General features: G+C 47.2%; 1 protein-coding gene across 1 annotated transcript in view; it reads right to left on the reverse strand.

Annotated features, from left to right (window-relative positions):
* Positions 1-653: 653 nt before the first annotated feature.
* Positions 654-19,190, reverse strand: part of SLC37A3 (solute carrier family 37, member 3) — an 18,620-nt gene continuing 83 nt past the window's right edge. Inside the window, exons 1-14 of the mRNA XM_010148188.1 lie at positions 19,179-19,190; positions 18,115-18,229; positions 15,569-15,661; positions 14,984-15,067; positions 13,646-13,791; positions 12,921-13,017; positions 11,743-11,827; positions 10,539-10,720; positions 7,878-8,019; positions 6,576-6,677; positions 4,623-4,670; positions 3,505-3,656; positions 1,678-1,743; positions 654-839 (exon numbers count right to left, since the gene is read on the reverse strand). The exon at positions 19,179-19,190 is cut by the window's right edge and continues 83 nt beyond it. Of these exons, the coding sequence (XP_010146490.1) occupies positions 747-839; positions 1,678-1,743; positions 3,505-3,656; positions 4,623-4,670; positions 6,576-6,677; positions 7,878-8,019; positions 10,539-10,720; positions 11,743-11,827; positions 12,921-13,017; positions 13,646-13,791; positions 14,984-15,067; positions 15,569-15,661; positions 18,115-18,229; positions 19,179-19,190 (1,417 nt within the window). The 3' untranslated portion in view covers positions 654-746. The remainder of the gene's footprint in view (positions 840-1,677; positions 1,744-3,504; positions 3,657-4,622; positions 4,671-6,575; positions 6,678-7,877; positions 8,020-10,538; positions 10,721-11,742; positions 11,828-12,920; positions 13,018-13,645; positions 13,792-14,983; positions 15,068-15,568; positions 15,662-18,114; positions 18,230-19,178) is intronic.

The following is a 19,190-nucleotide window of genomic DNA, read 5'->3' on the forward strand; positions in this document are numbered from 1 at the left end:
TTCCAGGATCCTTTACACATGAAGGATCTATTGAGGCTTATTCTCAGAGATCACAAAAGTATTGCACACTGTTTGTCTGCTTAAATAGTTAAAAACTGAAATCTCATTTCCCAGAGATTAGTAATATTATCATTAAAAAATGCTAAAACCAAATATGGAGGTAACTCCTCCATGTGATTCTAACGGAATACGTAACAGTTATCGCTCAGAATAACAGAGGGCTGTCTGATTTAGCAACAGCGTTTTCCGAAACAACCGGACAGCGCAAATTCCAAATAATTAGTTTTGCCCTTCCTAAAAGCTGAAGCGATCACACATTTCGGCTGCCCAGGAACTGCCCCGTAGGGCTTCACCGGCACAATAGAGCATCAAAGTTCATGGCAAGGGAGCCTCTCCACTGTCAGTTGTAAGAGTCGACCTTCGGTCAGGACACCCAGAAATAAATAAGAAAGGGTGAGACCGCCCGCCAGAAGTAGGCCTACTGACGTGGAAGAGCCTGGTAGGCTGGGACAATCCTCCCAGCCCTTGGATTGTCCAGCTTAGGTCAGCAGGCCCACGATGCCGGTGGTCTCAGGACGGGGGTTTGGGACTTCACCGCTGAGCTCGCCAAGGCAGGTCACCCACGTCTTGCAGTGCCGTTCTGAATTCGTCCAAACCTGGAGGATGTAAGAAGTCGTCTCCCAGAGTTGTGATTAGTGTCCCAGCTGTCAGGTCCGTACAACAGTCCTTCCAGAGGCAAGCAGAAGTCACTCAGCCAGCATTCGCAGGCGCCGCTCGTGCAGCAGCAGCTTGACCTCCCTCGCTATCAGCGGTGAAATGAACAGGATCGTCAAACTCGTCTGTGAAAAGAAGCATATCCAGGACCGTTAGCACAGAGCAACCACAGCTGCAGCCACCCGGCGCTCTAACGGGCATTCAAGGCCTCCGCAGGAGGACGCAGGCCAGGAGAAGCGATGACAAAGTGGCATGGCTGATGGGGGGCTGAGCCCGCGGGACAGCTCACACGATCTACGCTGTCAGGGTCTTCTCTTCACCCCCTCAACAGCCTTCCTCCTGGCCACCTCTGCTGCTAACACAAGTGGCCTTGCCCCTTGTCAGCACGGACACAAAGACAATTCCTGGCACTTCCAGCAGGGAAGAACAGGTGAACTGTACAGAATTCACCACTGCGGCAACGCTGAGAAGATCTGGGCCTGAATGGTCTTCTCCCCTTGCCCTGGGTAAGGCATTTTCATTTTACTTTCAAGATCCTCACCACTCCTTCCACTAACCTTCAAGGGATAATAAACAAGCAGCTTAACTTCAGATCCCTGAGAATACTAGGAACTACGTATCAGAGAGATGAAGGAGGAAACAATCCTGCCTCGGAAGTCAGTCAGGAGGTATGTGCTTTAGGAAAGGCACACAGGTATTTTAAGGCAAGGGCTTCTGTGCCTCTCCCACAGTCTCAGTTCCCGCTGGCTAACTCTGTGACTTCAAAGGATCCAAAATGAACCCAGTTGATTTAGACACCCCGAGGCACAGGCACACCACAGACCCCTCTGAGAATGGCACCAGAGGTCGCAGCTGCTGCAGGAACAGGTTGTGTGTCTAAGACACCGTTTCCAGGTTCTCGCAAACACTTTCTATTGCAAACTGAACTTTGACAAAGAATTTTTTAAAAAGGAGGTTTCTTACCATTAGAATAAAGAAATAGAAAACCCACATCCATTCGAGGTTCTCCTGGATCAAAGACACTAGATACTAAAAAGAAAGAGAGGAAAAAAAAAAAAAATATTACTCAAACAGGGAAGACAAGCACGACTTTCAGGCGTTACCCTCTCATTTTCGAGAATCTGTAGGCTGTTAACACTCCACACAGAGCTGCTGACAAAACCTTCCAGCTGATCTTTTCCTGGCAGAAGAGATGACTCGGGACAGCAGCCTTTCTGTACAAAACCCCCAGACTCAGCAAGGCCACGGTACCGTCCCGAAGCTTTGCAGTGACTCGCAGCAGCACAAGGCCAGAACTGAACTACAGTTTCAAGGGGTGGCAAACTGACTCCGCCGAACCCAAGGTCTTCGCACAGAATACTGGGACACAAGTGGATGTCAGTACTCTCCGGAGAACTAAAAGCTCTGGAATGGCTTATAAACTACACAGGGCATGTTTTCAAGAGCCGTGTGGTCACTGGCTACTTAACCCTCGCTCGCAGGCAAGGCACTTCGGACTACAGCCTGTCCCGAACCGCACCCCGGTTCAGCCAGGTGACATGGGCTACAGCAGAAAACGCACCCCGCAGCAGATTTACATCCAGATGCTGCACAAGGGCCTCCCTCCTTCACTCCTGGGTACGCCAGCACACAACAGCATCGGAATTTCTAACGCGCTCATTGCGCACTTGCTGTTATTCACACACCCCCAGAATGACGTCAGGGTTGCCTCTCTTGAAATAAATGCAGCGCTAGAATGGGAGGCAGGTGGAATTTTTCAGAACTAAAGACCCAGTTTTTACGATGATGTAAGTTTGAATGGTATGTGTGTGGGAAGAGAGAAACGCTGCAGACGAGGCAAGAACAGTGAGCGTAACAGCGCGCTTTAGGATGTCCACAAAGCACTTGCTATTTCCCATGTTTAACAGAGCTAAGTGGCATCTTTTCTACGAAACAGAGACTGAATGACTGCATTTATCGGGCAATTTATCAACATAATGGCAAGTACAACCCCAAATCCCTTTCCAAAAAAGAAACTCGTATGCCTTGCCTGCATCCTTGGTCAGCACTAGTCCTTACCAGCACCAGAGGATGCCTGGAATAGAACTGGCTCCAATCTTTCTACTAAGTCCTCCCTCCCCAAAGCACCACCGAGCTCTTCCACATCGCTGACGCTCACATTTGAGAAGCAAGAACGTCCCCAGTGGGCTCACTGTCAGCTTCCTTGTCTGCAACAGTCTAGTCCTCAGACCTCCGGCAGCACACTGCAAGGACTAGCAAGGCAAGTGGTGCTGGATTTACAAGGTGTGAAAGACATCCAGAGATAAAAAGGGGAACCACAAGTAAGAGCAAAATTTAAATTACTTCATAAACACTGTAGCATTCATAGCAGGGATTCTCATTTTACTCTGTTACATCGATAAACTGTTCTGTAAGCAAGGGTTTTGCTGTTACCTTTGAACAAAAAAATCCCACACAAACCTCAAAATATTGGATTTTCACTCTTTGGGAAGCTGAGCTTTACTTGCTTTCTGGAGTTCAGGTTACAAAAGTCTCTGAAATTAATTTGAATTATGAAAATGCCATAACATTAGCAATATGGACACTTAGTTTAGTTCTTTAATAAATTGCTTCCACTGGAAGCTTCACACACACGTGTTCCCGTGGTTGTCTCTTCAATAAATAATTTTTTTAAAACCCAACCCTTCCTTTCTCTGTGCAAGGGTGGATCAAGGAAGGAGCTAACGTCTCTAACCACAACAGACTCTCTGCTTCCTCCCCCAGACCTCCCCTCTCCTTTGGTAGCCTCACCTGGCCCACTGCAGCACCAATACTGCCAGTTCCATCCACAATTCCCGTGACTGTTGCCAGAGCCTCACTGTTGCCTTTCACCAGATCCTGGCGCCCCAGGTCAGTGGAAATCGCAGAACTGATCATGTTAGAAGGGCCTCCGATGAAAAATCCTGGAAGAGCCAAGAAAACAGCCTTGGTGCAAAGCAAGCATGAGGACAGATAATGCAACAGAACACCTTCAAAACACAGATTTTCTGCCATGCAAAGCTCAGGGAGAGGATTAAGTCTAGGGACAGTGATCACTGACCAACTGCAGGTAGAAGTGTGCCCCGGCAGCTGAAGCAGGTGGTCATGGCACACCTCGGGTACCTGGAGCACGCACACAGAACTTGCCCACAAGCACATTTTCATCCAACAGCCAACCTGAGGTAATTAGCTGTGGCACGCGCTCCAAGAAGGGTCGGGACACACCAAACAATGCAGAAAGCTACATCCGAACAGCACGCATACTCAAACCCCACACACGAAGCAGATTTAGACACATTTCTAATTTGGAGTAGTATACCCCTGTGCTACTGCCTCAGACCCCAAGGAATGGTGAAGGAGATGGAAGGGAAAAAAAACTGCAACAGGACGGAGAGTTCTGAAGTAGGAGTGTTTGAAAAGAAAGGCTCTGTTCATGCAGGCTAATCTTAATTCCGTAACACAGCATGGTATGTCTGGTAGCAAACAAAAAGTATGACCTCTCACAGTACACAGGGCATTTGGGGTTCTGACAGACAAACACCCCCAGATTTCAGCTGCAGCTCATGACTGTGCCATATATAAACCTCCTCAGCTACCAGATCACTGCCAGGTATTTGGGCACAAATCCCTCCTCATCACAGTGAGCCAAGGCCGACCCTGTAGCTCCAAGCCATTGTTCTAGGCAGTCTGTGTTCTGCACCTCGCTCTGTAAAGCACTTTTCCTACAGCTGTGTTCCAAACAGAAATTGGGCCCCAGCTTTTACACTTTCTGCAAAATGAGCGGAGCTGGCAGCACACACAAACGCGGTACCACCACCCGAGCCAGTGCCTTTTCTGCACTCTACGTCTATGTCACGTTACTAGCCCAACAGTGGCGTTGGGTAAGATACCTGTAATTGCCATGAGCACAGCATTGACAGGCTTGTTGTTTGGAGAACCTGCAAGAGAAAGAGGAGATAAGTGTAAGTAACACGCGTAAACTGGGGAAAGCCACTTACTCAGGAACAGAAAGAGGCCTGCCAACATTCCGTTTGAACCGCCTGTTCAGTTCGGTACACGGCGACAAGAGTAACTTCCATCGACTGCAGACTCCCAGAGACCAGTCTGACTGTACAGACTGAAGAGCCAGAAGTTCCCCAGCTGCACTTTACAGTGCAAAAGTCACCTTTGCCATTCAAATTTTATGCCCTATTCCAATACCAGATTTGCCTGGCTCTGGGTTCCCTTATGCCTATGACACAGAGCATGCATTTACCCTCCTTGGAAGCCTGTTTGAAGAGTAAGAGAATCCTCCCTCTGTCTCTCTGGGGAACTTAGACTCAACCCAGTCTCTCCTACCATGAAGTATTCAGCACTTGAACCACTCCTTCCACTCATTCTGCGTTTTCCAAAATCTTTTTTAGCACACAGAGATTAGACCTGGAAGTAGCAAGCCAGCAACTGCCTAAACAATGCTGCAAAATAAAGCAAAATACACAAACCCCCATACCCTCACTCCTCCTTACAAAGCCATGCTTGGCTATCTACAGGCTGTGCTTGCCTTTCCAGGAACAGCATCACGCTGCTTATGTGCAGCTGGGTCTCCACTGCAGTCTCCCAGTGCTTTTCAGACACAGTTTTCCCCAGTACTTCACTTCCAGGCATCAGCCAAATTCCTTACCCACCCCTTCCACTTTGGGCCCACACACGGTCAAGTTGCCATGCGTGAGGGAAGTCGCAGCCCCCTGCACATGTTCTCGGGTCATTATTACTGTTATGGGCAGCCCACCTTGAGCAAGGTTTCCTAGTCCGGCCGTCGGAAATTTAATTATCACACAGCAGGAACTTTGTATAGCCTCCTGTACCCGGCTGGGCAGAGCCAAGCACAAGACACACGCACCTCTGGCTGCTCTGCCAGCTGAAACAAACTTCAAACTGCCAGCAGTAAGGTATGTTTGATTCCAACTCGCTTCTGAAGGCAATGAGTTAGCACAAGAGCCTACAAAACTCCACCAAAGCAAATCCTTGCTATTTAATGATTCTACCTGACGGACCTCACTTGGAGACCGCCTGAGTAAAGCGGCATGCTCCTGAAAGGCAGGCTTCACTGCCCGTGTCCAGCGCTGGCAGCTACTTCCGCCCACAGGTCTCAAAACGCTCTATAAAGGCCAGTCTGCAACGCCGTCCCGTTTCAGAGCAACACGCAGAGCAGTGTAGTGACAGTCCAGCGAGCTACAGCACTCTGGTACCACAGACACCATGTCTGAAGACACAAAACTCTTACCCTTAGAGGAGTTTCACCTGCCTGCCTCCAACTGCTCAGTTTTCCTGACAGACTCCTTTCCATAACCAATCACCAAGAATTCATTGTAAAAGAGGCAGAACCTCTTCAATTTCACCACTTCAGGAGCGTAAGTGGTGAAGTCTAGGAGCTTCTGCCTCTTTGTAGTGTATATATACGCCAGCACAGATCCGTCCCCAGATTCTCACAACAGGGATGCACCTGAGATTTCCTGCTCTGCCAGTTGTGGATATGACGACAATGCCAAAAATCAAACTGACACTGGAGAAGGATCAGTACCACAACACACCAGTCCTGGGAAATCCAACTACTCAGCTAATTCTTTCCGCCTCTTATCGCTGTGCAGCAAAAGCACACTCAGCTAATTCTTTTCCGCCTCACTAACCAGAGAACAGATTTTCTTTCAGTGCAGTGCCACACCTGAGGCAAAACAGGCCAAGAGGCACCATCCTGATCCAGGAGTAGTTTCAAGACCAGAAAACATTAGAAGAGGCTGTGCTCTGGGTCTCTTTAAGAAGTACCGAATGAACCTCTTATCGCTGTGCAGCAAAAGCATACTCACGGCTGTATCCAAAGAGAGAGCCTACAGCAAGGAGCAGGCTAATCGCTAGCACTGGGGCTCTCTTCTGCAGCACGTCAGAAATCAAGCCCTGGATAGTCCCACCTGCAAAAAAAATAAAGGATCGTCAGGCTCAGGATGCCAACAGCTCAAACAAAACTCATTTCGCTGCGTGCAGCATCTTGCCTTCTCGTCAATACGCATTATCCTCAAAATCCTGAACACCTTCTCCCGCCCTTATTGTCCCAGACAGAGACAACTTGTGGCTCAGAGAGAGCAGGAAAAACTAAACATACTGCTTTCCCAGAAACATATTGTTCTTTTTCTTCTGGCACACAACTCATCAATGCCTTTGCTTTCTTTTTCCTTCCGCTGTAGCACCACCACAGCTCTAGGTTCACCACCACCCTGGATGTGAGAGGGCTTAATGTTATGGCTGGTTTATTTAACAGAAAGTGCAGTTCTTTTTCACAGGGAAAGCATTAGCACACAGGGGCCCACATTCCCTGCTGTCTCACCTGCTTAGGGTAGGTGCAACTAATCGCCACAACTGCCGATGGCTGATAAAAATCACCTCATGTATCATTGCTACCTCACAGGAACAGCTCTGCTGGGAACAACTGGAATGTTGAGAAAGCCTAACTTAGAAACAGCCATAGAGGCAAAATACCTGACCCTGAACAGAGCAAAACAAGGATGTCTATTCTAGGAAAGCTAACTGGACAAGGTAATAAAGCAAGAAACTGAGCACAGGAGAGTGGAAGTCTAAACACACATACAATATGCTCTTTATTCTGGAGGAACAGGGTCAGATTTTGCAGCCAGCAGAAACAAGTGCAATTATACTTTATTTCTGAACATAACCCAGTTGTGTCTGCTCCACCGAGATCTGCGCTGAGCCCGTTCTCAAAAACACGGGACAGAAGGGACGGTACAGGACCCAGTAAGTCCAGATCTAAACTCTCCCTCAAGGGTGCAGTTCAGAAAGGAAGCAGCGGGTACACCATGTTGGTTATGGTACTTCTCAAGAAGTCCTAGTGAGTAAAGAAAAACGCCCCAAAATACGTTAGTGCCCCTTAAATTGTACGTAAACTCTTTGGGGTTCACATACTCTGTGTTTTTGGGAAAACCAATCAAAACCACAACAGCCAAGCAGCCACAACGCACGTGGGCTGTGCACATGTCACACATCAGCACACAGCTAGATCCCTCTGAACACGAGTGTTCTGAGCTGCTTTCGCCACCTTACGTTTTCAAACGCGAGCAGGGCAACGGTGGGAAGTTGTCATTCGCTTGCTCACTCACCTACGATTCCTCCCACATCGTACCAGATCGAGAGCTGGTCAGCTTCTGCCTCTTTCCATCCAAAATTGATGCTGAGGTAGAAGGGCAGCCAGAAGAAAAAGGAGTAGTTGACCAGTTTCAGGCAGGCGTAGGCCAAAGAGTACTGGAACAAAGAGAGGGGCAGCGAGCAGTTAGCACTTGAGAAATGCAAACAGCGCTTCTGCTTCTTCCCCTACAGCTCGGTATCCAGCTACAGCTTTCGGGGGGGAAGCGCTTCTGCACTTCACATAAGAAGGCAGCATTATGCAAGCTTAATGCTGAACATCAAAGGGAACCCAGGAGTACAAAAATCGCTGTCAAGAAGGTTATTTTCTTCTCACTGGATGCAAGGGGTTAAAACGCTTTCAGTGTAATCTTGAGAGGAAATGACAGCAGGCTTCAAAAAATGAAGGTAATTTAATTCACCTTCTGAAGAAAAGAGAGCCAACCATGTGACATGAAACAAGCTCGAGATCCTCATCTGTGCATCACGCTGAGAAAAGTTATGTGAAGTAGCTCCTCTGCGCTATCTTCTGCTGCTCAGAAGGCTCACTGCTTACAGCACCAGAAGAGAAAGCTCCATTCACAAACCCCAGGCAGGTATCCCAGGACACAAGGTTTGGCTGAAGCTGAGCACGTTGCCAAACCCAACGGCTGAGACAACCGCCTGCTTTTGGCTGCTGGGCTCAGGTTCTCCTTAGCTAGTGGGAGAACTCCTTTTTTAGAATGTGTCAAAGATTTGTTCCCTGGGATTGCTGGCCCAGCATGCAGAGGAATGAGGCATGCTATTTCAGTAAAGCCTCCTGATAAACACCGACACGGCAGCTCAAGGAACCCATTTTTGCAGAGGTAAACAAGGATGAAGGTGGAAAACCTGACCTTTTAGAATCACAGCTTTTGAGACTGTATGTGTATGTATTTTGAATTTCAAAAAGCAGATCCTCTTATTTATTAAAGTCCACATAATCTTCTCTTCTGAATTTTTATTATTTTAATAGATACATCCCTTCTAGCTGTATTATTAATGCTTTTTCATTCTAAGGGGACACAAATCAACCCAATCTCCACCATACATGTAAGAATCGGAGATGTTTGGTAGAGTCCTCCTGCCTCTGGGTGTGAAAAGTGCACTGTACGAAGCAGTATTTATTACCACATGCTTAGAAACTGTCTACCAGATTGTCTCAGTGGTTAAACATAGAATTTCTGGAGGCTCAGGGGAAAGCTGTCTGTATTAAAACTCTTCCACTATATCACTCAGCAGGAGAAGAGAGGAACTACAGAAAAAATAAATGTCAAGATTTGCAGAATCTTGACAAGGCTTTGGAGGTTCTCTCGGTATTTGGTCTCTCACTGATCTGACACAGTGTCCCGGTTTGGCTGTGCCCTGATCCGACATCACATCAAACTCACAGGCTCAGAGGAGCTCATGTTGCCGGGTTAGTGCACAGAACACGTCCTCAAAATCCCAGTACAGTGACAGCAACATCAGTTGTCCAGTACCTCCTTATGTCCTGGCCAATGAAGAAAGACACTGACTGAGGCAGCCTCCATCACTACGGAATTTTGCCTAGAGGTTCTTTGTACATCGGCCCACTCTCCACACCACCAAACCTGAGCCACAGGTGACACGGCATCTAACCGCATTAGGAAGGAACCCAAGATGGGCATGCTTTCTTTTCCCATCCCCCAGCCGGGGTCTTAACAACAGACCTGTGGCTGTCCAGCACTCTGAACACTGACAATCCACCCATCCCCTCTGCACTTTGTGTTGCCTTAATCACAACAACCAACCGCTTTACTCGTTAAGGGTATCGGACGATACTGGCCATCCAGTAGTTCCACTTCAGGACCAAATCCAGACAGTTCACACTGTTGGTGTACCAGCCACCCTGCCCCCTTTCTTGTGTCGGTTCTAGTATTTGGGGGCAGACAGCCCACTGGTGTTAATGTTGGTTTTTAGTGCCAGGTTAGCTTTCCAGCAGAACCAAGTCCATGAATTGGGCAATACTGCTGCTGCAGAAATACCAGTTCTCACACAAGGGACAGGATGAGGATATGTGAAAACTGCATCACCAGGCCTTGCTTCCAGTTGTTTATAAAAAAACATGCGTTCTTTGCTACATGTTACATCACGCTGATTAAGGCTTTTCAGGCCAGCTTTCTGCTTCACGGCAACTAGAAAAAAAAAAACCAAAAAACAAAAACCAAACCCCAGTAGCAGTGCCACAGAGTTACGCATGATGCTCAGGTAGCAGTGAGAATCCTATTCCTTGGGTCAGTGTAGCTACTGTACCAGGAAAGCATCCTACAGCCACCTTTGCTCGTGGCCTCCCTTCTGCATTCAGCAGCAAAAAGGGCAGGATCCCTGCTGCTTGTAGCTGGCTCATTACATGCACTAAATGAAGCAGGAGTCCGATGGGAAGAGCAACATGCAGCCACACCCCCAGACGGTATAATCCATGCATGCAAGGGCAACAGTCCCAACCCCAAGGCTTTAACAGCTTGAGAAGGCAGATGTCAACAGCCATAACACATGGTTAACCTATTAACAATGTCGTCAGCGAATGCTGACAACGCAAGCAGTCAGCTTCCTGTTTTAACAACCTAAGTCAGATCTCACTCAAGAATCTGTCTTCTCACCAGTACTACACCCGGAAGGCAACACGCCTGGAAAAAGCCAATGGCTTTTGGTTGGTTGTCAGTGTCAGTTGCTTGAATAGAGTAATTCCGGTCATCGTCATCTGCGTCATCGCTGCCCATTAAAGGTCTGTTGGCATCTTCCTCCACACCGCCGTCTTCCTCTGCTCCAAGCTCAGGGAGGCCTAAGTTTTACAAGGGAAATACAACAGGAAAAACGGACCACAGCCTGTTCACCCTCTCCCCACTCTAAAGCTATGCTCACTTCTTTTAAGGAATTCTCCCTTCTAGCAGTTCCCTTGCTCTCCCATACCTCCATCCTCCTTTGGCTTAGAAACTCTTCTAGATGGTGTTCTGCAGTGTCGCCAGATTCTACCCTTTGTCTTCTAGCGCTCTTGAAAGTATTCTGTCTGATCCTGGCGTCGGCTTTGTCTGTTCTGAGTGTCTGGCCATTAGTTGGAAGACACAACAAATTAGTGCATTTCCCCCCTTGTTTAGTGGCTGGGATCCTGGGACCTGGCTTGAAGGGGGAGGCCGAGTGTACTCAGACAGCTGCTGCCTCCCAACGCTCCCGCTGGCATGGAAACCCTAGGAACTGCACTGCTGCGCGCTCTTACGAGCGCTCTTTATGGTAGCTTTAGTGCTACCAACTTTATAGCCTTTGCAGGCACCTGGGAAACCTCCTCCACAGCCCTGCCAAAGCCCCAAAGTTCTTTTGTTTTCCTGTTATGCTTTGGCTTGCCTACCATCCTCTCAGAAAAGGATCATATCCATCTGATAGCTAGTTAACCAGCTGCGGGGGACCTGCAGACAGAAAGTACTTTCCCTTCCCACTGCACAGTCGAGGCTTGCCATAGTTTTCTCCCACAACAGACAGTTACCAGTCTTCCTACTATTTCTTTAACGAATACTGGTTTTTCCAAGTGAAGAAAAACTGGTAATTAGATGCATCCTGAAGGATATGTTAGAGCTGCTTTATTTTGCTTTTTAAAATATTCAGACCCTATGCACACGATGCACAGTGGCATTTAGTGTGACCTTGGCAAGTAAAGCATTTGCTACGTTAAATACACTGACGTGCAGCACCGTTTGTAAGAGCCCTGAGGATACGCGCTGTCAGAACGAGCAGTACTTTCAGTGCTAGATGGAAAGCTGCAGACGTGCTTTCCATGACGGGACTGAAAGGCTACAGCCCTCTTCTACTTACCCACTTCCTTTGGTGACGTCAGGAGCCCAAAGAACACGACGACTCCTCCCGCAAACTGCACTGAGGCAGTCACCAAGAAAGCATACTGAGGATAAATAAACAAAAGATTAGTTTTTAAAACACTCTGTCACATAGGCTTCCCTGAGTAACGAGGGTTCTTTACATTCTAACCCTGTCAGTGAGTACACACAGCTACAACAATCCTGACTACGTCCACAGAAGCTGGAAACACGGGAACTCTGCTGTCAGCTGAAGAGACACGGTTCCATCTAGACTTGAAGACCACACTGAAACAGCTGAGTTTGTGTACCGAGGTGATGGCAGGGTGGACGGATGTCACCCAACACAACCATAGATCCACCTGTACTGGAAAGCTCAAAGAAGGTTCAAACACCAAATTCAAATCAGGTTGCTCAGGGCTTGGTTCAATCAGGTCCTGAAATCCTCCAGTAACAGATCTTTCGGTCCCTTGTTTCACTGCTTAACTAACTTCAGGGTGAAACAGTTCTCTAACCATCCAGTTAGAACCGTCCTTGCTCCACTTTACACGCACCCCTTTTTAGCTCTCTCACCATGCTACCCAGGAAAGAGTCTGGCTCTTATTTCTCAGCAAGCTTCTCGCAGAGCTCGGAAGGCTGCTGTTTTGGAGCCTAAGCCTCACATCCCCAGAGTGACGGGCTTGCTCAGCTCTGTTAGCCTGTCCTCGTAGGTCACAGGCTGCAAGATGTGCTGGTTCACTTGCATCCCCCGTACTCACTTGCCTGCCCGCCGCACCACGGCAAGCTAAGTGCGTGCCTGCCTCTTCCCAGTTCCAGAAGCTACGCCTCCGTGCCTGTCGGAACCTCACCACTATTCAGCAGCAGTGACTTCAGGGGGAGAACCTGTGACGGATGACTACAGAGAGCCACCCAAATCAGAAGAGGGTACACTATGACACTAGGGCTCCTCAATAACATCAGTCCCATTTACAGAGAAGTTTTGGGTGCATTTCTCCCAACTCTGAAGGGTCTGGAAAGGAATACCCTTTCTAGTCTGCCTACTGCTTCCAACCACAGAATTCAGGAAGATGAAACTGGACACTCTGAGCCTGTTATCTCTCAGAGACAGGGCAAGAAACTAGTCTCTTATAATCAAATCCGACAAGCAGCCCTAGCTAGAAGCCAGACAGCAATGCCTACCTCATAGCCGTATTTGAGAACACAGGAAGCAAGGAATGCCCCGAGGATATTTCCCACAGATGCACAGGCACTCCAGAGTCCAAACACAAAACCTCTCCTGTAGAAGGGGAAGGAAATTTTAAAAAGGCAATGCAAGGAGAGGTGACGTTAGGAGCAATACAGAAGTATAACATCCAAGTGAACTTTAGCTTATGAATAAAGCTACAGCATTGTCCCAGTCCACTTCAGAGAGACTCAAAGGTCACTTAACACAAAACACAGAATAACTTGGGGGTACCAAACAGGTAAGAGAGGAATGTTCTATCCTGAAACACCTGTGTTACAGCAGAGGTGAGCTGGCAACAACAGGGTTACAAGCTATGGCTAGAGCTCATCTGCAATACCCAAAGTGAGAGGGTTCAACCTACAATGAGTCTGTTTCCATTTGGTCTCTTCGGTAAACAGAAACAGGTTTCCCAGTGGCATGAAAATTCAAATTCAGCCACTTCGCACCAGAAGACTTTTGCAATTTGAACTTGTGCTTTGAACACACACAACTGTGTTTACACCAAGCGGTTCTACAGTTATGGGGAAAAAAAAAGATAAAACGAGATAGTAGCAACAAGTAAACATCCCACACAACTTGAATTCTGACCTAACAGTAGTCCTTTTTGGTTTGAGACTTTCGGCTCGATCTGCTGCTCAGCAGGTCAGGTAAGTGAATCACTGAAGAACACTCAACTTACCCAGCTTTTCCAAACCAATTGCCCATGACAGCAACCACACAGGGCCAGCCAGTGGACTGCAGCAAGCCATTCACAACCCAGAGACAGCAGTAGAACCACTTGTTGTAGAAATGCAACCATTCTGTGAGCGTGCCAAAGCAGAACTCCTAGAGAGGAAGGGAAAAAAGAAACAAACAAACAAACAAAAAGAAAACAGAGAAGAAACCCTGAGGCTACTGCTGAAAGCCAGGTAGGAGCAGGGTCCCAACAACCCAGTAAGGTTTCAGGGAGAAGGTCCCCTGCAGGGGTCAGGCCAAGAGGCAAGCCTGGCATTGTTTAAGCAAGAGCTGGGAGCTAAGAGCACCCTCTGCTGAGCCACCACAGCTCCGACTCCAGAGCCCAGACAACTCGGAGACAAACACGCTATCACAGCGCTTCCACTCCAGAAGACTTTCATCTTTGTAAACAGCACAGTGTAACGTGAGAGAAGAAAGCGACGAGTACCTTCACTAACAACACTAAAAATACAGTAGTCTCTTGATCTGCTGTTGTACTGACAGCCAGATCCACGAGGCTCTGTGCAAACTCCAAACCCTCAGCAGTCATTTACCTTAGCGCAATTTAACGTAAATGCTACAGCCAGGTCTCAAATTACTAAGAGCCCTAACCCAAACTAGCCAAAATAAACACACTCTGTGGCACAGGGTGCTGGATACATGCTTGTGGTCCTGTGTTTACAGAACGCAATAGGCCACAGTGGGGTTTGTAGCCGCTGGGTACCACTACTTTAATGACCAGAAAACCACAGCGAGATAAAACTGATTCACACTTATCTGCAGCGGCTTGAACCTGAAGAACCCTTTTGTTTAAAGTGGACATTCCTTGACACATGCCCTCCCAGCGATTACAAAGCAAATGAATGGTCAGCATTGTTAGTGTGTCCTTTAAAGAAGAGAGCAAAGATTGTGTTTCGAAGCAAAAGCCTTGACAACAACTTATGTGGGCTGGGAAAACAGTTACAATACAAAACAGCCCCAGGAAGTCCAAAGACACCAATCTGGTACAAAAGCTGATCATCAAGTCTCTAGACGGTGCCTCAAACTTCAGAATTTCCTTCTGACACAGTATCCATAAATAGGAACTCGGGAAGAGGTGAGTCATCTAGCATAGCTCCATGCTTCAGACAATGCAATAGTCGCCTCCAAGACAGTTTTACACACAGACTTTAAGACCCCTGAAGTACAGCTACAGCCCATGGGCAGATTTCCACAGAAACAGAGCCTCCTCTCCCCTAAAGTAAAAGCCTATCCAGAAACCCTAAGAGAGATTTCTAAATCACACCAGTATGTTCCGACTTACCACTAGCGCCGAGGAACACATGCCAAAAGACAAAACCCAGCGTAAATTCAGGCGATCCCCAACTATCCCACTGACAAAGAGACCCTGAGGACAAAACACAGCATTCAATTAAGCCACAAGGTTTGCATCTGTTACCTGCGAGAATTAAAACGATGTAGTAGCGTCAAGCCGATCCAAACACTCTTATGCTGACTTACAGTTCTAACCACTTCTGCCACCAAAGAAACCCTGCTCAGAGTTGCTGATTAAGTTTCTTATGCTTTAAAAAAAAAATTAAAAAATCAGCTGAGAACTCCTGGAGGGGTAGAACTAGCCCTCCCACCCGCTGGAAATAGGGGGTGTGAGAAGCTCTGAAGTGACAGTATTTCTCTTGCGTCTGTTAACAAGTATCTTCCGGTTGGGGACAGACATGGGCAGAACTAGCAGAAATTGAAGGAAAAACATCTGCTCCTGAACTAAGATTTTAACTGCGGTAGTGCCAGGCAAGCCCAAGAAGAAGCTCCTGTTCATCCCCTCCAAACACGGGTGTGATCATCCCAGTAAGATTCAACCAAAGCTCAGCAGCTTGGGGTTACTTTGACTCACCACAGCGTAGGAAAACAAAAAAACTGTGTCCAGCGTCCCCAGGAAGAGAGTGGCTTCTTCTGGATTTGGAAATAAATGGCTGCTGTTCCAGAGCTACAGAGAGAAAATTTTAACATGTAAACAGGGAGCGGCCTAGCTCTTTCTGCTCTTTTTCGATGGAAACCCCATCTCCAAAGCAGAACGATATCTGGCCCCAGCAACCTCCCATTCCTCCAACCCTTCAATTATCAAATCAAGGACAACTCTGGCATTATCTACTACAGAAAGTGTCCACTACCACTTCGTTTCACTTCTAAAGGGCCAGCTAGCAAACCAGAAGTGAGCAATGCTCATTCTACCTGGATCAAGACAAAGAACTGGCAAAACAAACCCTTCTTCTCACAAACACGCAGCTGCTAGACAGCTTCTTACACAGAAACACTGATGAGTGTCTTAATGAATAATACAATAAAGGCAAATTCTGGTTTATGTGCCGTCTCTCTTCTGTACTTATCTTGCTGTCTTCACTACATGAATAATTCCCTTAAAGTATTTGTGGCAGCAACCATAATATGAAATGACAGACCACAAACAGAAAAGAAAGGGCACAAAAGGAACAAGGGGAAGAAACAGACTGGTTGGAAACTATTTACAATGAACTCCAGTCACTAATGTTGATGTTTTTTCTGCTTACCCTGAGTTTCATTTTACTTTCAATATGAGGAAAAAAAAAATAGGGAAAAAGACTCAATTGTCCCCCAACTAAGATTAGTGACATCAGCTGAAAACAGCAAGCTCTAAGGATGACTTGAAGAACAAAGAAAGTTAATCAGGACAAAGTTTTCCTCCCTCCCTGCCATGCTCCCATTAGAAAACAGACAAACCCAATCCAAACCTGACCTAGGGATGTACCTAACTCCTACATCATCAGTTTTAGTGTGGTTCTACCTCTCCAGGACAATATCCTGCACAGATGACACTAATGACACATCCACTTAGTTTAGAAGACGTAACATCGCTAAGGCCTATCAACTCAGCTTCTGCTTAAGTTAATAAAACACTTGAAAAACACTTTTTGCCGCTCGAGGCCACCAATACCTATTAACACCAGTAGCTTTCAACTTTTCACCAGAGATCCCTGGCGGTCCTCAAGCTATTGAAAGTCTTAGAAAGATAACAGAATGAAATATTTTGTCATTAGGCTTAAATTCATTAAACAAGCTCCGCAGAACTCAAATCTTTAAAGGCTGAAAAGTATAGATCCAAGTTCTAACGAAAAGCATACGAGGGCCTACTCCCAAAAAAACCAAAAACATTTTGCTACGCTCTAAAAAAATACCTTTAAGTGTAAAAATAAACAAGTGTAGTCAAAAAGGTATACCAAAGCTCAAAACTGGTAGCACATGACTTCTCTGTTCATGTCCTTACATAATCCATTTCCCAAAACACACTTTACTGTTAACCTAGATTGATACCAAAAGGACCATTTTGACCATTATTCTTGATCGGACACATACAGCTGAACATCCAGCAAACCCTGAATCACCTATATAAAAAAAGATCAAAACAGCTTCCAAAATATAAGAGTTGTTTGAATGGCAGTTAAGCAATTAAATATAAACACTCTGTAGTTCATTTCAGCATCCCTGAGATACTCACTACTTTTTGCCATAGTATAAAATCCTGAACAGGCCCGATTTCCTGTTTGCCTTTATCACCAAAAGTCAGCATTTCTCAACCCTCAGTCAAACATTCCAGTAACTCGTTATTTCTAATACAGACAACACCCAAACAACTCCCTGCTCCAGTAGATCTCATGGCCTGTGACCAAGCTGTTAATGCAATGCTTCCATTTCTCAAAAGCACTGGGACAAGCCACCCCTAAAAATAAGCACGCCCCTGAAATGTAGGTACCAGGAAGTAGTTCTTGCATTCCCATCTGGGAGGTGCCAGCCATACACAATTTCCTTTTCTGCAAGCAAACACTACCAGAACTCCCACCGCCTGCACCAAAGTTGGGATGTTATGGACAAGAGGTACTGGATGTTCAGCATTTTTGGAAATCAGACCTTTTAGATGCAAGATAAAAAGTCTGTCTTCAGTAGCAATTTAGGACAAGCAGCTAGCACTTCCAGAAAGCCTTCTCCTCTCCTACTCTGGCTATCCTTTTAACAGGGTGGCAGCAGCACTGCCACAGAGGAAGCCACAGCCAGGGTTTTTACAGAGATCCCTGTAAGCCCACTAACTGCTCTTGTTTACTGCCTCCAACACTTCAGAGGTCCATCCTTCCCCCTCCTCGCCCACCTCCATGCTGATGGCTACTACAGAGACTCTCACAAGGTCCCCATTTCACACTGTATCTTCCAGAGCTTTCTCTCCGGGGACCACTAGGAAGATTTCACCATCACCTGATGATTCAGAAAACTACAATTCAGACACCTAAAGTTTCCGCTCACGTTCCGAGAAGCATCCCTGATGAACACCTAAGGGTTCTCTTCGGCACCACAAGGTCAGCATGCTGAAGTTTCCCATCTTTCTCTGCACTTGCCTCACCCTTGTGTCCTCACCTCATACGGCCGGAGCTCAGGGGCTGTGCTGTTTAGGCAGAAGGGAGTCCACTGGCTGGAAATGCTGACTTTGACATTACTGAAGGTCTTCCTGGAAGCATGGAGCAGGGAATAACTGCCAGAAAACACACAAGCACAGGTTGGCCAAATCTTTGGAGGTCAAGCAGGAAAGGGCGAGACTCAAAACGCAGATACATGCTGTCTAAGCAGGCAACATAGCAGAGGACAGACAGTTCTGCAGAAAGTAGTCAACAGCCAAATTACGGGTAGACACACTGATTTCAGAGGGGATTTAATAGGGTCTTGATTGGAAAGGACTTCCTCTTTTTTTCACAAGAGGAGGTGACTGTGCAACAGCAATTAGATAAACAACAGTTAGGGAAACAACCCCACAACAACAAAGAAAAGAGCAGACACACTCTCATGGCTAACCACCCCCACAAGTGCTCTCCCGGAGCCAGCCTGGGTATCAGTGGCTGTACTGCTGTGAAACCGAAGGACATCAGTGTGGCAGTTTGGAAGGAGAGGCAGGATGGTGTTCCCGCTGCTGTCAGCTGATCTAACAGACGAGCTTTCAACAAACAAATCTGGCAGACCTTCAGATCTGAAGCCGCGACCTCTCTGTTCTAGAGACCTGTCCACCCTCTGCAAACGGCATGTTTGGGAGAGAAGAGGACCCCAGGAGCAACGACACGTTCCATCAGTCACAACAGGCACTGGACCACTAAGCATCAAGGTTTGCTTCCTTCCTCGTTTCAGCTAGTTCCTCCCCACGCCCACCCACGTTCACCCTTCAGCCCCAGACTGCTGCCGGCTTGGCACAGCCAGCCTCGCCGCTGGTGCAAGCCCCGCTTGTGGCTGGATTACCCAGAGGCACAGCACACTTAGCTCCACTGCTGCGTGACTCCCGGGACGGTTGGTACTGCTAGCATCCAAGTTTGTTTCCAAGGCTCACAGCCAAAAGTTAAGATTATTTCCCTACCTTCGTTCTCCTGCTTGGGACAAGCACTCATCTCCCCAAATTCAGCAAGGTGGACGCTTCTCTGTGCGGAGATACACTCAACCTACCTGAAGAA

Source organism: Eurypyga helias, unplaced genomic scaffold (genome assembly GCF_000690775.1).
Source record: "Eurypyga helias isolate BGI_N326 unplaced genomic scaffold, ASM69077v1 scaffold23623, whole genome shotgun sequence".
Lineage (NCBI taxonomy): Eukaryota > Metazoa > Chordata > Aves > Eurypygiformes > Eurypygidae > Eurypyga > Eurypyga helias.